At 37.1% G+C, this 23,128-nt stretch overlaps 1 protein-coding gene across 2 annotated transcripts; it reads right to left on the bottom strand.

Annotated features, from left to right (window-relative positions):
- Positions 1–2,511: 2,511 nt before the first annotated feature.
- ARL2BP (ADP ribosylation factor like GTPase 2 binding protein) lies at positions 2,512–15,252 on the bottom strand. Of its 2 annotated transcripts, XM_031954557.1 has the most exons (7): positions 15,151–15,252; positions 14,645–14,736; positions 12,675–12,736; positions 7,783–7,889; positions 6,451–6,536; positions 6,151–6,247; positions 2,512–3,891 (listed from the first exon to the last, which is right to left on the bottom strand). In XM_031954557.1, exons 1-7 carry the CDS (start codon positions 15,151–15,153, stop codon positions 3,790–3,792), a joined length of 549 nt encoding a protein of 182 aa, XP_031810417.1. In that variant the 5' UTR covers positions 15,154–15,252; the 3' UTR covers positions 2,512–3,789. The 2 variants fall into 2 exon arrangements, with proteins under 2 accessions (XP_031810417.1, XP_031810418.1); XM_031954558.1 differs by lacking the exons at positions 14,645–14,736; positions 15,151–15,252 and adding an exon at positions 13,043–13,270.
- Between the last annotated feature and the right edge of the window lie 7,876 nt (positions 15,253–23,128).

Raw genomic sequence — 23,128 nt, 5'->3', positions numbered from 1 at the left:
ACTCCGGTATTATCTCCTTTTAGAGTTATATACTTGAAGTGTACTCTGGTATCTCCTTTTAGAGTTCTAAGACTCTAGTGCAAATGAAGGTCATTGTTTGGATGTTTTCTTTTTCATCTATGAGGCCAGGATAAAGGATTAAGCAATAATCTATTATTTTATTGTTTATACTGCTGACCTACTTAAAAAGATCCTCTAGAAACTCAAGTAAGGGTATGGTATTAGTAATTATGAAGTAGCCACGTCTCAGTTGAGCTTCACTGGTGGAATAAAACTGAGACCAGAGGACAAAGAATTAAGAAGGCATGTGACCTTGGCCTAAAGCTTTGATGAATCTAAACTAAATTTCCAAGCCAAAAAGTAATGGCTCTCTAGTACTTCAGATTAATATGACAATTTGCTGAACTAAAAACAAGATCTAGTTCAAACCTGTATTCTTATGGACAAATCTCATGCTAAATAAAATTATACAGCTACATGAGTTAAAAAGGTCCAAATAAAAGGAAGACAAAGTCTTCTAAGTAAGTGGCACATATTCTGGAAGAGACTCCAGTTCAGTTTGACTACTCTGTGGGAGTTAGTCACAGCTGTGCTCATAAATGATTATAATTTCTTCATATATATTATAGATTTGGTACAAAGGCACTGACTAAATGTAAACTCCCTGGCATCACCTTTAAGTTTGTAGTTACCTACTTAAATAACTCTTTCAAATGGCCATTAATAGGGAAGGCTATAAACTAGGAGTAACTGTGACCCTTACTTAGGATACCAGTCCTTTGTTACACATATCCCAAGTTTTGAAGAATGGCCAGGGCTAAAATTTGAAAGCACATCCTAAAAATTCTTTAAATAAAACTTCCCTCATTTTCCTTTGTCCTTACCCCTCTCAGATGTTAAAAATATGATTATACCCAAATACATGTGGTCTGAATAACATGCATGATACACATGACTAAGTTGAAGATGTATTGTTTCATTACTAACAGAGGAAGTGAGATGAAAAGTCTTGCTGAAATGTTCACCAAGCAGTACATAAGCTTCTTTTCAGGGCTGAAAAAAACCATCAATAGTAAAATGATTTAACACTCCTGAATCTCTATGCTTACTGCTTTAGCAGCCAGGACACTACTAGGCAAAAATGTGATCATCACTCAAGCCATTCAGTCATTTTTTAGTCAATATTCTACCTAATACCTTAAATCTACTTATGAAAGAGATCATTTGCTTAAAGGTTCCCCCCCCCCCTTTTTTTTTTTTTTTTTGCCGAGGAAGCAATTGGGGTTAAATGACTTGCCCAGGGTCACACAGCTAGGTATTAAGTGTCTGAGGCCAGATTTGAACTCAGGTTCTTCAGACTTCAGGGCTGGTGCTCTATCTACTGCATCACCTAGCTGCCCTGTTCCTTGTTTTTTATTTTTTTTTTTAATACGAAATGGGGACAAAATATGTTTTTTCACCATTTTCTTGTCCTCAACAATGAACCTCAAATGAAGGTGCTTCCTTTTACATGTCCCCATAGACAAGCAAGTACCTGTTGGAGTGTCCTTCTTCCCTACAAACTGACAAAAATAAAAAGAGCAATTAGTCTTTTTAATTATTGTTTCTTGGGGAAATTTTATTTTTGCCTTTGTATCCCTAGTGCGTAACACAATCCAGGCACATCAGAACTTAAATAATTATTGGCTGATTTATATCTAAGCCAGCACTAGACTGGTTCAGTTAAGATTTCTAAATCTGACAAAATTTTTTTAAAAAAGGCAAGTACTAGGGAGAAGCTAGGTGGCGCAGTAGATAAGAGCACCAGCTCAGGAGGACCTGAGTTCAAATTTGACCTCAGACACTTAACATTTCCTAGCTGTGTGATCCTGGGAAAAATCACTTAACTCCAATTGCCCCAGGGAAAAAAAAAAAGCAAGTACTTTTTGAAGACTCAGGCATTAAGTATCCCTACTGGTAAAGAAGATTATTCTGACAAAGTTCAGGGGAAAGATGCCTCCTGGACAAATTAATAACTTTCAAAATTGTATTATTCAATTTACCTCTAAACCCCCAAAAGCAGTCACTTGAGGACAGAGTTAAATAAAGAATGATCTTTAATATTTGAGTATCTGATGTTCTGGTGAAGTGCGTCAGATTACACTTATCGTAAAAAAAAAAAAAAAACAAGATAAAACACAAAAAAACCCAACCAATCCATGTTTCTCAACACATGACATGTGTATATGTATATTTGTATATATATACATATATATATTTAAAGAGATACAATCTTCTGTCAATGCCTTAAAACTGGAATAGTCAAATTAAAATTCAATAATCTTATTTTCAATTTAAAGAAAGTCAGATAGCCATCTATGTCTTTTCTCCAAAGTGTTAAGACATATACATTTTCTTTTAAGTACCTTGACTTAGAGACACTGAACATTTTCCCAAACTAAAAAAAAAAAAAATAGAAATGATAATTCAAGCTCTTGCTTTTTAGAGAAATTGAACATTTTCCTACACTGAAAAAAACAAAGATAATTCAAGCTTTTACCCACTTCCTCCTCTTACTTATGTGGACTGGTAGAACACCATCTTGGGAGGAGAAGTTGTAAGAGGAGAGAGAATATAAACAAATTTATGACATACTCTTTTTTTTTTTTTGTAGGAAAAATTGATCAAATTTATATTAACCATAGGAATATTATGAAAAAAGCATATGTTTCAATCCTCCTTTCCAATATAAATTACACTTCTGTATGTAACTTGTAGGGTTTCTGACGAAATAATGTAAGATAATTTTTCACCCAAGAATACTTTAAACCTAAAAAGCTTTATAATAATACTTAGCCTTCTTCCTCACTGGACATTCATGGAAATGCCCAAACCAAATTCATAAAGATCTTAGAATTTGCTGCTAAAATATACACTGTCAGCAGATTCTCAAAGAGTGTTTTGGCTAGACATGAGGAGACTGCTGCTATGTGACTCAGCATATGCTGAAGTCATGAGATTTTTACAAACCTAAAACTATAAATTAGTTTTTACATTTTACTTCTAGGAAAACAACATTTTAGTTTGGGGGAAAATTTCCAGCCAAATCCTGTGCTCCTCAATGTTCCTAATACAGTGGAGAGAAAATTAAAACATCAACTTCATAAATCTTTACAAAAATGAGCTGGATTTGAGTGTCTCTAGATGAATACACACTGTCTAAAAAGACACCATAAAACATGGGATTGAAATGTGTACCAGGGAAAAGATTTGTATCACAAAGCCTTGTATTACATAAAGATGTGTGTGAAAAACCTGTCCATGTTTGGGATAAAAAACAGAAGTTATAATATTTTGATTTAAGAGAAACATGTGCAGCTAACACATCTATCCTGGGTTCCTCCCCTCCTTCCAACCCTATACAACATATATTGAAAAAGAGCAATAACTGAAATGGCCAATATAATTTCATCCCAAAATGTATGTATACACACATAAAGAGACACAAGACACAGACAAACATACAGAGAGAATCCTCTTTTCCCTACCCTGTCAGAAGCACCAGGGAGTTGAGGCCACTTTGGCCAGTGTATCAGGGTTAATGGGGATATTTTGTGAGAAGCCAGTATTCCAGCAGAGTTCTTTATGATCACTCTACACTTAACATTAATTAAAAGCACCAGAACAAGGTCAGTCTTTTCCAGCTGTATTCCCCAATCACTGAGCAAGTTGTCCATCACGCTGTGATCACTCACCATCTTTCACGTTTGGAATGTCCAAGATGATAAACTCTTATCCAGAGAATGTGAACTAATGTCGTAAATTGTTCTGAGAAGCAGGTATGGAAGATGACTTGCATAATGATGTCACCACTAAACCACTGCTTAAGTCCAGACTTCGGCCTTCTTTTTCCTTTAGGAAAAAAAAAAATGCTTTAAAAGTGACAAAAAATTCAAAACTCTTAAAAAAAAAACATCAACAGGAAAGTCCTTTCTAACTCTAGATTCTAAATTCCTTGGGAAAGGAAGATATCTCTCCTCTTAATAGCTTAAAGTAAATGAGATCGATGGATGTTGTCTTTGCCAAGAGGAAAAGTGACTAGGCATCTGCACTCTTAGGGATATATGCTGAAAACCCCAAAAGAAAAGGAAAACTTTTCATATTACAATTTTTCTCAAGATTAGCCTTGGTAAGACTTCTCAAAAATAAAAATATATTTTTTCCCCTAAAAAACATAAAGCATATATATTTTAAATTTCTGACAGCTCTGCTGGTCATATGCTATGAGTTTTGTTTTGTGAAGTTTTGTCCAAAATTATTTAGCTTACCCCCATGTTCTGAATTTTTAGTAAGTGAAATTTCTTCATTTTTAAAATTTAATTTTAAATTGCTTCCATCACTTAAAGAGATAGCCTATGCTTCAAAGGTTCTACTGTTTAGCAATGTAAAGCACGCACTTGTAAGAGGTATTTGTTAGATATTTTTATTTTTGATCAACTGCAAGTTCTCTAAAAGTGATTAACAGTTATTTAGTGTATATCCATTGTTTAACCAATATGATCTATAGCTTTCTCAAAATGCCTAAAGCAAGATTTTAACTTGATAGTATTGGTTGTTTTGCTAGCAAAACCTCTAATTTTCCTGCAGCTAGTTTTCACTGTGCCCTGCAGGTCATTCACCATTCATTTGTAGAGAGCCAGCACTCTGGCTCTCCTTCCTTCTTTATGATCTCCAGCACTGTGAACCCTAACCCTTCTCTACAAATTCATCTGCATGTGAAAGGGAAGCATAATATGAGAATACCTGCCCTATTATATCTCATCTCCAATGTCAGCCCTGCAAAGTTTAGGTTATGCACAATGATTTGTTAAGGCTTTTTTCTTTTTTTTAAAGATCTGAAGCCTCTGATTTGGGATTTGGCTATTTGAGAGAATATTTCTTGGGACTATAACTAATGTTATTTCCATACCATCCAAGAATATAAGTGAAAAAAACTCACCATCACAGAGAAATGTCACAAAACTTCTCAAAAGGTGCAGGTGGGGGGGGTTTGTTTACACTTGGGAAAAAGGAGTTTGAAGGATGGTTTTTGAACTGTACTCGAGGTTAGATCCTTCTAACTTGATTTCCCAATTGCACTCCTTTCTATAGGAATGATTTCCACCTTTTCTGGTGTCTGGCAATAGGGTGGAATTGTTATAACATATGTTATCATCCTTTGTGATTCATACTGGAAGTCAAACAGAGCTAAAGATATTTTCTGTCATAATTATGTTCCTACTTTTTCCTCTTATAGTGAACATCTATATTCAGAGCAAGTGGTCAGCTTAAAAGCTGTGAGCAAAATGCAAGTATGTAATATTTCACTGTTTTCAATCTGAAAATGTATAGTCATTAGGTAAATAAGTATTTGGCCTAGTCATCCATCTGGTATTAGATGCATATGCCTGTAGGAAATAAGGTTCTTAATTGTTTCAAAATGATGTAAGAACAATTGATACAAGTGTTTGTGGGACCCAGCTGTTATTTTATTGATTATTGAAACTAAAGTTGAAACATCTTCAGTATAGATTGGAGAAGAGAATTTTAGTGTACTTCATTTTCTTAAAGGGGTACTGTAACTTATGGAATATTTTGGGTTACATTAAGGGAAAATTAAATGTTATTTAAGTTTACCAAAAAACAAACAAACAAACAAACATAAAGCATATCCTCAGATATGAACACCCAGGAAAATCCAGCGCAAGTGGGAAAATGTGGTCATTTTTCATATGCATTATCACTGAAAAAAATAAGTGATCTAGTAACAGACAGATCTGGTAGGTCACTGACTGCAAAATAACACCATTAACTGCACACAGTAGCCATACTAGATCAGCATACAGGATGGGAAGCCCAGTGCTTCTACATGACAGGTCCACAGTGGGGACCTTATTTGGGGTTTGTTGTGTGTGCTTTTCATTTCCTCTTCAAACTATCTTGCTTTCACTTAGTTTAGGTATTGTATTCCCAAGCACAAGGCTAGCTTCCTAAGGATAGGGATAACTTTTCATCTTTATTATCTCCAAAACCTGGCACAGTATTTTACATACAGTAGGTGCTTAATGTGTTAAAGTGAACCATATTCCTACAGGTGCAGAAGAGCTACTTGAAAAGATAAAAGCTACTTACAGCTCTGTAGTCCAAAAACATTTCTTTGAAGGCCAGGAAATCCGTAAATGTGAGCAGCATGTCAAATATATCACCTGCTACTTCATCCTTATGCTGTCTATTAATGGAAAGGTTATCAATTTTAGAACTGGAAATGAAAGATATTAAATTTTAAAGTCTTCCTCAGACTACTTTTCAGCATCCTAAAAGGTACCTTTACCCCCCCCACAAGGATATTCTCCAGTACTCTAGTTCTTTTAGCCCTAAGGCATGTAAAGTAGAAGAGGAGAGGAGAGAGGACTACATTTCAGCTCTACTTACTGTAATGTTGTAGTGAAAGTGGCCATGTTAAACCCAGGAATCCTTTCAAGCAGCTGTTCTTCAATATATTTTTCGACCAAAGAGATCTAAAAGATTTAAAAGTCTCCTGGTTAATTATAAAGATAAGAAATGTTCATTAAGGCCTCAGACACTTAACACTTCCTAGCTGTGTGACCCGGACAAGTCACTTAACCCCAATTGCGAAGGAAGGAAGGAAGGAAGGAAGGAAGGAAAAGAAAAAGAAAAAAAAAAGAAACGTTCATTCAGAAAGAACATTTCTTTGTTCATTAATAACTGATACATAAAGGAAAGGCAAGCATCATTACTCCTAAAGGTTTGGATGTCTTTGTAATTATGTATCTTGGGTATGTGTCATAGGATAGTTATACAAATATCTTGATAAAGCCTTTCAAATTGATTATTTAATAGGCTATTTCATTTCTAGCTTCTTTATTAAGAAAATTAAGTCCCTGAGGCTAAAACCTATTCTAAATTAAGCTAACTAATCTTACTGAAATCATGGGAAGCATTAGAATCAGCAAAAAGAGCCCTGGAGTAGAAGTTAAGAGACTTGGAACAGAGTTCCCCACCCTACCACCAACTTTCTGAGTGACATTAGGCAAAGTTTAAAAATGTTTATTATGTCTTAGTTTTAAAATTGGTAAAAAGGAACTATACTAACTATCCATATTTAAAGAATTGTTATATAATTAAAATGATTTATTGCAATTTTAGTAAAATGAAAGCAGTGAAAGAATTTGGAAAAATAAAAGGTGCTATTATTATTCTCACTTGGACCTGTGTACATGGTATCTGAGATAGGATCATAGTGGAAGAATATTTAAAATAAGAAACTGATGAACTTGACCAGACATTTTGATGAAAGGCTTTTGGAAAGAAGAAAATGGGAGTAAGAAGAATGATTAATAGGAGATAAGAGAGAAACTCAGCTGGGGTTGGAACACTCATTACTTGCCTGCTTATCAAAGTACAGTTATATTTTAAAAGACACAGGGTACATATACTGCTCCTCTACAAAAATAGAAGATTCATGGATTTGAGGTACTGAATGAAAGAGCAGCTTTTTTCAATATGGTGTTTAATTTTGCAGAATTTTTTTTTCTTTCTTTCTTAATATTTTATTATAAAGAATGATTCTCTGGAAGAATATAAAGGTAGAAATACATTGGGACTAGATAATATAAAAACAAAGGACCAATAAAACTTATTTTTAAAAAGACATGAAATACTGTTGACATCATTTGGTTCTAGATCTAAATTCAAAGAACCCTTAATCTCTTGGAGAAAGGGAAAAAAGGGAAACAAACTTACATATTCATTAAAAATAGGAGTATAGATGAGTTTGTTTTCTTCTGTGTCTTCAAACTCTTGGTAGTACTTTTCCATGAAGTTTCTCTGTAATAATTGGAACTCGCCATCTGAAGTGAAGCCATCAGGGTCATTGTAAAAGGATAAAATGAAGCCAGTTAGAGGCTAGCAATTATCAATTACCTGAACAATTTTACCAATTATAACTTAATCTAAAATTTAAGTTTGCTTTAAACTCTGTAAACAGTGAATTCACGCAGGAAATAAAAAAAAAAGATTAATAGACATCAAAAGTAATTTTGATACAAAGCTAGGTTAGCAGATGTAAAATTAGAAAAAAATAAAAGAAAAATTCTACAGGTAAAACCCTGTAACTGGTGGTTTCTGTGTTTGCAAACTACTTCCTTGATGGCAAATCCCAAGAGAAAAGAAAACTGGCAGCTGTTTGAAATGGGCAATATGATTAAGTTTAATAACATATATTACTATCTTGATGAGCAAATACAGTACGGCTTAAATATCTACAAAGTTACAGGAAGGCCTAGGAAATCCTCTTAAGTCTTCCTTTCTCTTTGAGGGAATTAATTGGCACATATTCTAGTTTTGTCATTCATCCCATAATCTAAATATAAGATCTTTGTTAGAAAACTCTTCAAGAGGGAATTTAGAGAGTTTTATCAATTAATCATATTCCACTTTTAAAAATGAAAGGGCTGTCAAACTGTGCATACCTTTTGATCCAACAGTATTTCTATCAGAGCCATATCAAAAGATCATAAAAAATGGGAAAGGACCCACATGTATAAAAATGATTGTAGCAGCCTTTTTTTTTTTTTTTTTTTTTTTTGTAATGGCAAAGAACTGGAAATTGAGCGTTCACCCATCAGTTGGAGAATGGCTGAATAAATTATGCTATATGACTTTAACATATTTAACATGTATTGGACTGACTACCTGCCATCTAGGGAAGGGAGGGGGGAAGGAAAAGAAAAGTTGGAACAGACGGTTTTGCAAGGATCAGTGCTGAAAAATTATCCACATATGTCTTGTAAATAAAAAACAATAATAAAAAAAATAAGTTATGGTATAGGAATGTTATGGAATATTATTGTTCTATAAGAAACTATCAGTGGGATGATTTCAGAGAGGCCTAGAGAGTCTTACATGAACTGATGCTGAGTGAAGTGAGTAGAACCAGGAGAACATTGTACACAGCAACAAGATTGTGTGATGATCAACTCTGATGGATTTGGTAATTTTCAAACAATGAGGTGATTCAAGGTAATTCCAACAGACTCATGATGGAGAGAGCCATCTGCACCCAGAAAGAAGCCTATGGGGACTGAGTATGGATCACAACATGGTATTTTTACCATTTTTGTTGCTTCCCCCCCCCCCCCTTTTCGATCTGTTTTTTTTGTGTAGCATAATGTAGAGATATGTTTGGAAGAATTGCACATACTTAACTTATGCTGGATTACTTGCTGTCTGGGGAAAGGGGATGGGAGAAAAGGAGAAAATTTTGGAACACAAGGTTTTGCAAGGGGGGAAATGTTGAAAGCTAATTTTTTTATTTTGAAAATAAAAAGCTATTAAAAATAAATAAATAAATAAAAAAGCTGCACAGTTGATATCTCTAATGCCACTTCCATGGCACACCAATTATAGATGTTTTTTAAGAGAAAAAAATCTATTAATATGCAAGAGTACCAATTATGGTAATTTCATCTGAGAAAAAAATTACTGAAATCTGAAGCTTAGATTTGAGCTCTCCCTGTTTTTAATAGTAAATAAAATGTTCTGAAAAGAACTTCATCCAAAACAGAAAAATCCACCAAGGCACTTGAATACCCAGTGCCATAGGATTATGGATTTACTGCTAGAAGGTACCTTAATGGCCATCAAATCCAATTCTTTTATTTTGGGGGGGAAGGTAGAAATATCCTAGCTGAATTTATTTTCCCCATTTTTTTTATTAAAATTTTTTATTTCCAAAACACATGCATAGATAATTTTCAACATTTACCCTTGCAAAACCTTTTGCACCAAAATTTTTTCTTTCACCCCCATCCCTTTCCCTAGATGGCAAGTAATCCAATATATGTTAAAATATGCAATTCTTCTACCCATATTTCTACAATTATCGTGCTGCACAAGAAAAATAAAATCAAAAAGAAAAAAATGAGAAAAAAATGGCAAGCAAATAATAAAAAAAATGAAAATACAACATTATGATTCACTTCAGTCCCCTATATGGACACAGATGGCTTTCTCCATCACAAGTCTTTTGGAATTGGTCTGAATCACCTCACTGTTGAAAAGAGCCATGTCCATCACAGTTGATCATCATATAATCTGGTTGCCGTGTACAATACTTTCTTGGTTCTGCTCACTTCATTCATCATCAGTTCATATAAGTCTCTCCAGGTCTCTCTGAAATCATCCTGCTGATCATTTCTTATAGAATAATACTATTCCATAACACTCATACACCACAACTTATTCAGCCATTCCCCAACTGATGGGCATCCACTCAGTTTCCAGTTCCTTGCCACTACAAAAAAAGGCTGTTATAAACATTTTTGCACATGTGGGTCCTTTCCCCTTTTTAAATTATCTCTTTGGGACACAGACCCAGTGGAAAAACTGCTGAATCAAAGGATATGCAGAGTTTGATAGGCCTTTGGGCATAGTTCCAAATTGCTCTTCAGAATGGTTTGATTTATTTCACAACTCCACCAACAATGTATCAGTGTACCAATTTTCTGGCATCCGTTTCAAGACTTATCATTGTCTTTTCCTGTAATCTTAGCCAGTCTGAGAGTTGTGTAGTGATAACTCTGAGTTATCTTAATTTGCATTTCTCTGATTAATAATGATTTAGAGCATTTTTTCATATGACTATAAATGGTTTTAATTTCTTCATCTGAAAATTTTCTATTTATATCCTTTGACCATTTATGAATTGGAGAATGGTTTGAAATGAGGAAACTGAGATACAGAAAAACCAAGTGATTTGACCTAGGTTACAAAGGTAAAATGAGTATCTGAGGTAATATTCAGAGTCAGGTCTTTTTGACTCTTTTTCTATTTTTAACTTGGCTATTTCCAATGAGATTTTTGATTGCAGATCTGTTCCGAAAACTTTCCACTTTTACTTAAATTTTGATCTATCCTGATTTTATCTAGGTCTACTCCGATTTCTCTCAAAGTGAAGGTCATTAAATTCATGAAAATCTGAATGACTGATACGAGTTAGGGCATTTGTACTGTCAAGATAAAAATGAACAAGATAAAATAGAACAATTATCACTGAAAATTTAAATCATCGGGGATTGTGACTGGAAGTATTCAGGTAATCAGTGCAGTTCTGCGCTAAACTTTATATGAATGAATGTTGCCACCCTGTGAAAAGAAGTCATTTAAGTGAACATCAACTACAGTGAAAATTTCAGTCTGAGTAAACAAGTGTACAATCATAGAATCATTAAATTTGCCTCAAGATCAGGTATAGTTCTCACACTAAAAATGAATGATTTTGCAGTCTTAATTTATCAGGAGAATGATGACAGGGTATAATCATTCAAAAGAAAAAGAACATCATGAAAGGATAACCATCATATGCAAGAAAGTTATTTCCAAGAATAGACATTCTCAAACCTGAGCACTGAAGCACAGGAAAAGCATTTAAGTGAAAACAAAATCGAATACTGTGGGAATAAATTGCAAATATCAAAATAGTTTCAGTATAATTTCAATAATACTAACTCATATTTATATAATACTCTTAAGATTTACAAAGCATTTCCCTCACAACAACCCTGTGAAGACTCAGAATATAATTTTTGATACAAGTATTTTTCCTTTTTTACAAATGAGGAAAGCCAAGCCTCAGAGACCTGAAGTGACTTGCCCACAATGCGCTGGTTAGGAAGCCAAAGAGTCAGATTTTGAAACTATGTTTATGATTTCAAGTACAGTGTTTCTTCCACTATGTACCATCTCAAGGTAAACAGAAGTTCACAAAATTGCTCCAGAGATAAGCAAAGATGGGGGACTTTAACTACCTAGAGTTCCAATCTGCTAATAGTTCAGCTTGTGATATGTTCTTGATTTGTCTTAATCTGTACTTGAATATAATTGATTTTCTTTGAAGTCCCATATATTTTTAATGTATTTAAAGTATTACTCTGAAGAGAGCTCCATAGATTTCATCAGAAGGCTAGAGGAGAAAAAGAGTTAATTCCTTTTCTAGACCTTATCTTGACTAACAAGGGACTACTTTGGGAAGCAAAAGTAGTAGGAACACTGGGCAAAAATTATGTCACCTTAGAGGTCATGGGATCTAAGGAAGGCAATGCTAAAAACATGGTTATATTCCAAAACTCTAATTAAAATAGAATCTTAAATTTTTAATATACCTTAAAAATCATCAAATCCATTCTCCCTCTTTTTACAGAAAGGAAATAAGACAGAATAAATATCTTGATCAAAGTGGCAAATCTAGGCTAAAATGTCAATCTTATTACTCTCTTCAGCTCAAAGCTTATTTCACTATACTACAGTGATGTCAGTTTTCCAAAATGATGACAAAAGATAGATGTGGAAGTATTCAATCTTGAGAGGTAATGACTTTTCTTTATTAGAAATGTCCATGCAGAGAAGAGAGTACTACCTATCCTCATGTATTCAGCAGAGTGTATGAATGTGGGTTAAAATCTCTTTCAATTCTGGAATTCTAATTCTATTGGCAATGTATTACATTAGAATAAAAATCTCTATGCCTGAATTTATTATCATTTTTTTAACAATGGGAGTTGTTTATATTTTTGATGCACAAAGTTTCATTTGTTTTAGCTGAGGTATCTATTTTTCTTTTTTTAAATGAAACTTACCCATGATAATGTCCTCTATACATCCAACTACAGCATCAAATTCTGCATCAGAAGCGGAAGAACTGAAAATTAATATCAGGATTATAGGTCAGACCGTTTATCAAATAACTGGTTTACTTCTAATAATCAAGTGATATATAATGAGAAATCATATTCACGAGATTTTTAAAAATTAAATTGTATTAATTTAAATGAAATCATAGGTACATCCTACCTTTATAAGAACAAATTGTTTTACAGATACAATGTTGTATATTGAAACTGTAAGCAATGGAAGGAGTCACTACAGAGTTCTTTAAATATAGATCTGAGTTTGGTAACATAACTATTTAATTAAGCAAGGAATCTCTGCTCTCTGCTCTACTTACCGCATCTCTGAAGCTGACCCCAAAACTAGTACAAAACTATCTGCTTATGGTCACCACAATCTGGAGCATTAAAACCTGTGTACCACAGCTTAAGTTGGCCACCTGTTTAGGAGTATAATTCAAAGAGTTGACTTGGAACTTCCCAAACTCTGTATGATTTTGGTTACCTTAGGGGAGTCGTTCTTCCTATGTTGCTATCAAGGCAACTGTAATTGGTTAAATTAATGCCAGGTTTGAATATCACTGGCTTGATAGGCTGGTTCCCATTGTGATGGTGGCATATATAATTCCGTGACAACATACTCTTCTGTACTGCACAAATCACTGGTTGGCTAAAGGTAAGGCATTCAGTCTTCAAGCACAGAATAGGCAGGAGGAAACCTATTGAGTTCTAATATAGTATTGAAATCTACTCTATTCTTTGGATACCTTCTTCTAAGAGAGCTTTCTTTTAAAGTTCATTTACCCAATTTCATATGATGATCCAAATTATAGGAACAAAAGCTTGAAGGAAACTTTGAAGATCTAGTCCGGGGGTCAGTAAACTATGGCTGCTGCCTGCTAGCTACGAAAAAAAAGTTTTGTTGAATAAAAAAATATAAAAATTACTCTTAGCTCCCAGTTGTACAAAAACAGGTCATGAGTTCAACTCCTTCACTTTAAAAGATAAGAAAACTGAGGCTCAAAAGGGAAAGAAGTGACTTGCTGAAGATCAGATAGGTAATAAGGAGCAGAGTCAGGATTTAAACCTAGGTGCTTAGATTCAAGAAGCAGTGATGTACAATGAATAGAAAGAGCAGATTCTTGAATTAGAGGGCAAAAGTTGAGATCCCACTTTGGAAGTCCATTGACCACCCTGTGGTGCTGGGCAAGCCCGTTAGCCTCATTTTCTCGTCTGTAAAATGAGATGAATTAGGACCAGATGGTCTCCGAAGTCCCTTTCAGATCCGGATACACGGTGCTATGACTCCAGATCTTTTTTCTACAACCTACGTTCTTGACCAAGGGTCTGTAGAAAGATTCAAGGGGACCCTTGACCTTGGATGGGGAAAAAAAGTTAATCACACCTTTATTTTCACCAACCACAAACCTAAATTTAGCACTTCCTTCAATCGTTTGAAAAGATTTCTCTGAGAAGGGCCCCACGGGCTTCACCAGATCTCTCATGACACAAAAGGGCCAAGTCAACAACCATCTATTAAGTGCTTGGTTAGGCGGCTGGCACTCAGGCTAAAACGAAAGGATAGCCCCTCCCAAAAGCCAAAGCCAAACCCCACTGAACCAGGTCCCAAACGAAGCTCAGACTCAAAGAGGTTCCTCCCTCCTCACCCCCATTTTACGGGTGAGAAATCTGCTTCGGAAAGCAGCCTAAGTGACTGGTCACCCAGGCAACATACTAATAAGGCAGCCCTCGCACCCAGACCCAAATTCACTCCTCTTTCCCGCGCAGCCCCTGGCTGTCTCTCCCCGGTGCATTGCAACTTCTGACGAGCCTTGAGAAAATCCTCTACGCCTCAGGTAGCAGCCCAACCCCCGCCCCCCGCCCTCAGCCCCTCCAAAACGTCGGGACTTTGGGGCGACGCCGTCGCCAGGGATACTCACATAGCTAGCGCGAAGTTTTCTTCTTCTAAAGTGTCCATCATAGTTGACCGTGAAGCGCCCAGTACTTCTGGGGCCTCCTTCCTCACCTCTACCTGGTCGGGGATGCGGCCTGAGCTCGGGACGGAGACTCCCGGCGCTTCGGGCTCCTCCCCCCGATTCCCCCCACCCCTTTCCTCCCTGTCCCAGGCGGGCCAGGTCTCGCGGACCAGCCTGCGCCTGCGCCCTGCAAGGGGCCACCCGGCACCCCGTGGGGCGCTCCGAGCGTCCCGAGGCTCTAAAAGGTTGCCCCCAAATCACGGCCCCGGCCTCGGCCTTGCGGAGGTCACGGGATTAGGAATCCGGCTTTCACCCCAACCGAGGCGACCGTGAGCTCCCCCACCGGATTCGACGCCCCATTTAATCCGTTACGGCTCTGGTTCCCCCCCAACACCCCCCCCCCAGCGTCGCCCGAACGTGGTATTGGTCCCCTTCTCTCTATCCCACCCCCCAACCGCGCCTCCCGTTACCATGACGACAGCCTTTTCCGCTCGTCGTTCCAATCCTCTCTCGACGCTCTTGCTGACGGAGGGAGAAAGGGCAAGGTTGGCGAACCTATCACAGCAGACGCCGTCTTCGTCTGCCCGCCCTACGCGAGGCAGCGTGAGGCTAAGAGAGGGAGAGGAAAAGGGCGGGGCAAGAGAAATAAATAAATAAACGAAGGAAGGAGGAGAGGATTGTTTCCTTTTTTGTTGCATCATTTCGGCCGTGTCCGACTCTTCGTGACTATTTTACCGATGAGGAAACTGTGGCAAACAGGGTGAACTGACTCACCCAGCGTCTCGGCTAGTAAACGGCTGAGCCCCGATTGGAACCTGGGAGGATGAGTCCCCCTGCTTCTGGGCCCGACTCTCGCCACTAAAGCACGAGGGAAGAAGCAGGCCCCACGAAGTTACTACCGTTTGCCTCAGTCAGGGGTTCTTGAGCTGGGAAACACGAGCTCAAAAACATTTTTTTTAATCCCAAATTCAGCGTAGCTTCCTGGTAACCCAACCCAGTGTATTTTTTTTTTTCATACATTTAAAAGCAGGGCGGACACAAAAGACATTAAGAACCCAACTGTTCAAGACCATTTGCTAGCAAAGGGTTTGAATCCGGAGGTCTTCTGCCCCTCGAGAGAAATTACTCCCCCTCCCGGCCCTCCCCCTCCCCCCACTAAAGTCAGGCCTAAGAGAGGGAAGAAAAGTAAAAGAGTTTATTTCAGAAAAATTTTAAGTGAAAGGGAAGGAGAGTAAGCAAGAGGAGATAAACCCCACCTGAAGTTTAATACTCTAGTTGGTGGTTAAGTGTAATACTCAGTAAGTCCAAAACAATGGCTGTATTGACAGCTTCCCCTGGATTCTAGTCTCAGACACGAACTAGCTGGGTGCCTCTGGCCGAATCACTTAGCCCCACTTGCCTCAGTTTCCTTCCCTGTAAAATGAGTTGGAGAAGGAAATGGTGAATTTCTCTAGTTTCTCTGCCAAGAAAACTCCCAAATGGGGTCGGCTTTCTGAAGAAAATGCTATTATTTGAGCTTTTAAATGACGAACAAAAATTCAGCAGAAAAGGAGGAACCGAATGCACCCCCCCCATGCATAGACAAGGAGAGGGGCATAAAACCTTTGATCGAGGAGAACAGAGGGAAGTTGTAGAAAGAAATGGATAGAAATAAGGTGGTGTCAACATTTTTAGGGTATTTAATGTGGTAGTAAGGAATAAGAATTTTAGTAGGTTATAGAGAGCCCCTAAGTTTTTGTTCTGTTTTATTTTTTAACGGAAGTGACCCTCTATCTGGATATTTCAAAGTGGCAGATTTCAGTCTATTTTTTCCCTCTCTTTTCCTTTTTTCTCTCCTCCTTTTTTCTCCCCTCCTCTCTCCTTTCCTTTTCTCTCCGCCCTCTCTGTCTCTGTCTCTTTCTTTCTTTCTTTTTCTCTGGGTCTCTGTCTCTCTCTCCCACTCTTACCTCTTAATGCTGATACCTTCCCTATATTGATTTGTTTTCAGTTTATCTTGTATGTATTGTTTTTCCATACTTGTTTTCTTGTTATTTCACCCATTAGATTGAGCTCCTTGAAAGGACAGACTGTCCTTTGCCTTTTTTCTTTTTTTTTTTTTTAAACAACTCCAGGGTTTAGTATGGTGCCTTGGTACCTGGCACATAGTAGTGTCATGCCAAAGTTCCCTTTTAAGTTGTGACCCAGTTTCTCTAATGGTCCTATTTCGTTATTCTGCCTTAGGTTATAACCGTCCCCTCTTAATGTTTGAGATAAAGGTTTTATTAAGGACATTCCTTAATGTTTGACAAGATAAAGGTTTATTCATTTTAGATGTCATTAGAATATCAGTAACCTTTCTCTATTAGGTTATCCCCACCTAGTACCTCCATTGTGTCATTGTTCTTGTTATTCCATAAAAAGCTCTCTGCCCCGATAATCGGGGCTAGACTCTGAGATGATAGTCTCTTCTAGCCCTGGGATCAACATGGATCCATTGGTCCCAGTGTTTCTCTCCATTTAATAAACTATTGAATTGGTCTCTAATCTCTGTCTTGCTCAGTTTCTTTGGCATTACATTTGGAGGCCCCAGCGAGATAATTAGAAAATGATCAGGATTAGAGATAAGAAACTTTTGGGGTCTCTGCCTTGGGCAGGGTGGCTGCGAATCTGAATTCTTGGTCTGTAGAGGCCAGGCCCCCCTAGATTTTTTTTTCCCAGAGCCTCCGGGAAAGAGAGCAGTTTCCAGCCACAACACCCTGATGGTAGACAATCCCATTTCGGCCACAGGAGAGCAAGTTTGTCTGGGTACCTTTTGGGGTACCATCTGGTTATGTCTTAAGACTTGTTTGGTTGGTTTGGTTGATTAGTGACTAACCAGATGCGGTTGTCACTTGGGGTACCCTTTTTGGGGGTGCCATTTGCTTGGTTGATGAGTGGCCAACTGGACGCGGGGGTCACTACTGAAGTGTGAAATACGGAACTCTGGGCAAGGTAAGAGACTTTTTCTTTCTTTATCTTGCTACAAAGATTTGGAAAACTTAAGTTTTTACCTGTCTACAATCTAGACATTCGGCTGCCTCAAAAAAAAATCTTTTCCTGGAGCAGATGCTTTGCTTGTGGAAACTCTTTCTGTCCTTCCTTTGCATCTCAATGCATTTCTACGAGAGGTCCTCTCCCACCCTCGCTCTGGAGTGGGGAGTGTATACATTTGAAAACGGGACTCGGTTTCCCTGCTTTGGTCACCCTGTGTGTGTTAGAGCAATGCCGGCTCCTCCTGCTTTTGCATGCTTAGGAGGCTATCTACAAAGATGGGGTTTTAAAACGCCATTTGGTTTGGCTTTAATGTTAATGTCCTGCTGAATGTTGTAATTGTACAGTCTAAGTGTGGTCAGTGTTCTGTATGTCTCGTATGTTATTAGACAGTCTAGTTGTGCTCGGTGTTCTGTGTGATTTTTGCCTGTGTTAAATTGTTTGTAATTTGTTTCAGTAACTTAAGAGCTCTGTTAAATTTAAGAACAATGATCAAATTTGGGAATTGGTTATTTCAATATTGAACTCCAGCTGGTGGAAACATTTGATTAGGAATTTAAAAATGATTCTAAATTTGGGAAATGAATTGGTTTTCCTTAAGTATAAGATCTTAAAGGAACAATAGCTTGTTAAAGAAGTTCTGTTAACTTGCCTGAAAGAGGTCATGTCCTCTAATTTTGCCTAAAGTATGTAACAAGGACTTTTCTGAAAGCTTCATCTCTGGCCAAACTGGGCTTAGGAGAAGTCCATTGGGAATAATGGCCACATGGGGCCAGAAGGAGAGAAAGAAACTATGTTGTTTTATTATTTGAAATGAGATAGAAATGGATTATATGCTTTAAATCCAGCTCTGTTGGACATGTAGGTTTTTTGGGATTCCCCCACCCACCCACTGATTTCTGCTACTTTAAATGTTGGGTGGGGTAGGGATCTTTTGTAAAGATTTAAACTCTCCCCCACTGCTGCTACTTCAGCTATAGGAGCATTTAGTTAGCCTGGAGTGAAGTTTAGTTCAACTTCGCTCCTCACCCTTGTCTCTTTGGAAGTGGAGTGGGGGGAAGGGTAGTCACATGGAATCCTATTCTCCCCCCTCCCTCTAAACTGTTCCAGACATTTTTTAAAATCAAGTTGTAGCTACCTGGTTCTTGGTTAAAAGCAGCAAACTGATAAAGTTATGGTAAATATCTGTTTAGGATTTGTTACTAGAGGTAAGATATCTTGGGTTTGTAATTAATATTCACTGCATTTTTTTCCTCCTGTAACTGATTTCTATAATGGTCAATATGAAATTGTTAATTCACTTATGTAATACCTTGCTGTTTCCAATCTGGTTATGTGTAATCATTATATCCTAAATACTTGAGCAAATAAGTATTTAGTCTGGTCATCTATTGGTTACTAAATATTGTGTCTGAATATTTAAGTTTTTTTTAAGGTTTATAACTAATGCGAGGCCACATCTTGTAGCAGTCCTTGTGGACCAGTCTTTCTATCTCAGACTGTTCTAACTTTTCTTTGTTAGATTTGTTTTTATTTCTAGATTTGGTCAAATTGCAGATATATTGACTTACTTCTGGGACCTAGATCAACCTTTCTTTGATTGTCAGCACACCACATACACCCATCCCCCTCGTGGACTGAAGCAATTGAGAGCCATCACCCACTTTTCTTGATGTAATTTGGACTGATATGGGGGAGTGGGAAAGTGGTTGACTTGTTAGAATTGTAACTGTATTACTGTGCTGTGTTTAAGACTTGGGATGGAAATTGTTAAACTTGTGTAACTATTGCTGTTATGTTTAAGGGACTTTTAGTCTGTTATGTATATGTATATGATTTATATATGTGGGATGGTCATTTGGTAATTCCTTTCCAAAAGAAAAAAGGGAGGAGAAGAAAAAGGAAATTGGGGAAACTGGTGTATTTCCTTAGGCACTTATGCCTTATCTCCTGTTAGTTCAGATTTAATTGGAAGTCCTTTACTCCTTGCTTAAATTTACTAGACTATGATTTGCTGGTTGTGCTTTAACCCTGAAATCCCTTATTCTGTTGGAATTGCCCTGGCAGACTCAGTTTTGGGGATATTTTAGAAACCACCAGAAACTGGATACCTGTCTTGGAACTGGCAGTCTCTCTGAGCTGTTTCTCCACTCCTGTTACCCTAGGTCCTTAATTAGTATTTCAGCGTACTTAAAAGGACCTTGTTAATATCAGACCTCTAAAAGTTTGGGGTTTGCCTGCCTTGGTCTAACTGCATAATCTGCTCAGAAATCTGTATTCTAGTAGCAGCCCTGTTTTTTCCTCTGGGCAGGACAGGTGGAGCTGCTCCAAGCCTCGGCCTCCTCCCTTGGAGCCGGCTGCCCCTCTGAATGGGCAACACAACTAACTTGAACCCTGCTGTTCTGTAAGCAGAGGCTGAGTCATGCAAAAATGACCACAGCTGTCCATATGCTCCCCAACTGCAGAGGATCTGACAATTGATTGTCAGAAGTAATTGAAATAAGGAACTTTGTATATTGCTGATTAACTCTGGGATTATCAGGGAGAGACTTAACCTTGCCATAAATCCTTTCATTGGTCTAGCTTTATTTTGATTTTTATTTGGTCTATTTACTTCACATAGGGTTGTTCAAATTATGGTGCTAAGACCTCCTAGAGGAAGGTAATTCAAAGATTTGAATAGGTCCAAGAGAAGGAGTGGGGAATGTTATGCCAAAGTTACCTTTTAATGGGGTGACCAGTTCCTCCAATTGTCCTATTTCGTTATTCTGCCTTAGGTTATAACCGTCCCCTTAATGTTTGAGATAAAGGTTTTATAGACATGCCTTAATGTTTGACAAGATAAAGGTTTATCCATTTTAGGTGTCACTAGAATATCAGTAACCTCTCTCTATTAGGTTATCTCCCCCTAGTATCTCCATTATGTCATTGTTCTTGTTATTCCATAAAAAGCTTGCTGTCCCGTTACACGGGGCTAGACTCTTTGAGATGATAGTCTCATCTAGCCCTGGGATCAACATGGATCCGTTGGTCCCAGTATTTCTCTCCATTTAATAAACTATTGAATTGGTCTCTAATCTCTGTCTTGCTCAGTTTCTTTGGCATTACAGTAAATGCTTAATAAATGTTTATTGAGTGTCAGTCTGACTGATTTCCCTTCTCTAAGTTTCAATTTCTTATAAAATTAGGCAATTAGCTGAAAACAATCAGCTCTACATCCTTTAATAGTATGGAAAAAGAGACATAACCAGACATTTTGAATAGATTTCAGAAAGATTCTGGTAATGATATGAAAGATAGAGAGGAGGGGGCAGAAAATGAAGTGTTAATCCAAGTGTTTTTAGTATTTTTTTTTTTTTTACAACAGCTGAGGGGATAGTTAAAAACAAGTGCTAAATTCACGTTTTACAAATGGAATATCTGAGAGGTTAAAAGTCACTTGATTAATTTAAAGTCATGCACTGTTGAAACTAGGATGCAAATCTAGATCTTTCCTAATCTCAGGTCTCTCATGTTTGCATAAGAATAAGAGCAAGATTGAAGTGGAGAGATTAGAGGGCAGAGAAAGGAGGTAAAGAAGAAGCTTTCCTTTTAAGACTTTTGCAAAATTTGAAAAAGCATTTATAAGAACAGGGTTTGGCCATTCTCCAATTGATAAATGGTCAAAGGATATGAACAGAAAATTTTCAGAAAATGAAATTAAAGTCAATTCTTGTCACATGAAAAAAATGTTCTAAATCACTATTGATCAGAGAAATGCAAATTAAAACAACTTTCAAGTATTCATGCCTTTCAGATTGACTAAAATGGCAGGAAAAGATAATAACAAATCTTGAAGGGAATGTCAAAAAACTGGGACACTAATTCATTTTTGGTGGAGTTCTGAAATGATCCAACCATTCTGGAGAGCAATTTGGAACTATGCCCAAAAAGCTCTCAAACTGTGTAAACCCTTTGATCTAGCAGTGTTTCTACCGGGCCTGTGTCCCAAAGAGATCATAAAGAAGGAAAAAGACCCACATGTGCAAAAGTTTGTGGCAAGGAACTGGAAAAAAAAAAAAAATCAGTTGGGCATGATAATCAGCCCATCAGCTGGGGAATGGCTGAATAAGTTGTGGTATATGAATGTAATGGAATATTATTGTTCTATAAGAAACAATCAGTAGGATGATTTAAGAGAAGCCTGGAGAGATTTACATGAACTGATGCTAAGTAGAGTAGAACAAGGAACCAGATTGTATACAGCAACTAGATTACGTGATGATCAACTGTGATGGATGTGGGTTTTCAACAATGAGGTGATTTAAACCAATTCCAATAGACTTGTGATGGAGAAAGCCATCTGCACTCAGAGAGGGGACTGTAGAGATTGAATGTGGATCACAAAATATTTTCACCCTTTTTTTCTTATTTTTTTTCCTTTTTGATCTGATTTTTCTTGTGCAGCATGACAAATGTGGAAATATATTTAGAAAAATGAATGTTTAACCTATATTGGATTGCTTCTGTCTAGGGGAGAGAGAAGAGGAAGAGAGGGAGAAAAATTTGGAACCCAAGGTTTTGCAGGGGTGAATGTTGAAAAGTATCTTTACATGTATTTTGAAAAATAAAAAGCTATTATAAAAAAAGAGAAGAAGAATGGGGCTTGGACCAATGTATAGTGAAGACATAATAAATGCTTTTTCTACCTAGCAGCTATTAACAAAATTAACCAATAATCTTTATTAGACATCTTGTAGCCTTGTATTTGTTTCAGTTTGTTGTGTATTTTAAAGGTAGAGAGGGAAAGATGCCAGAAGGAAAGAAAAAGATGCCAAGGAAAAAGGAGAAAGGTAGAGTTCAACAAAGTGACTAGAATCAGAAGAGGGAAAAGAGTCCCTTCAGTCTTTAGCAAGATGATCAAGGATATGTGGCAACACCCAAACCTCCCTTCAGTTTAAAATAACATTTGTTATGGACTTGGGTACAATTTAATTTTGATCCATAGAACCTAATTGGTGAACAAAGGATGTATCAATGTGGACAACATGGATATTAAAAAAGAGGCGAGTGGCTTTGAGCCATCTCATGTGTGATTTGAAAGACAATTTCTCCCTCTTCTGGATGAAGAGACACACTGCAAGGAGACTAGGTTAAAAAATTATAGGAATCCAAATTTAAGTCAAGTATTAAATGTCTACAATGTATGGACTGGAAGTATGAAAAGACAAAGAAATTTTAAGACCTATAAAAATTTTGAAAAGATATAGCAAATGATTTGAAGTGGAAAATAAATCAATAATTATCAGTTACTGTACCCAGAACTGTTAAGTATTATCAAAAAAATCTAAAATAAGCCCTTTCTTTAAGGGCTTATCATTTAATCAGAAACACAATGTGTACATATATTTATATGCATTACAAGTATGTGTATATAATATATAATGATACACACATATA

Source organism: Sarcophilus harrisii, chromosome 2 (assembly GCF_902635505.1).
Source record: "Sarcophilus harrisii chromosome 2, mSarHar1.11, whole genome shotgun sequence".
Lineage (NCBI taxonomy): Eukaryota > Metazoa > Chordata > Mammalia > Dasyuromorphia > Dasyuridae > Sarcophilus > Sarcophilus harrisii.
This window is presented reverse-complemented; position numbering and strand designations above follow the sequence as displayed.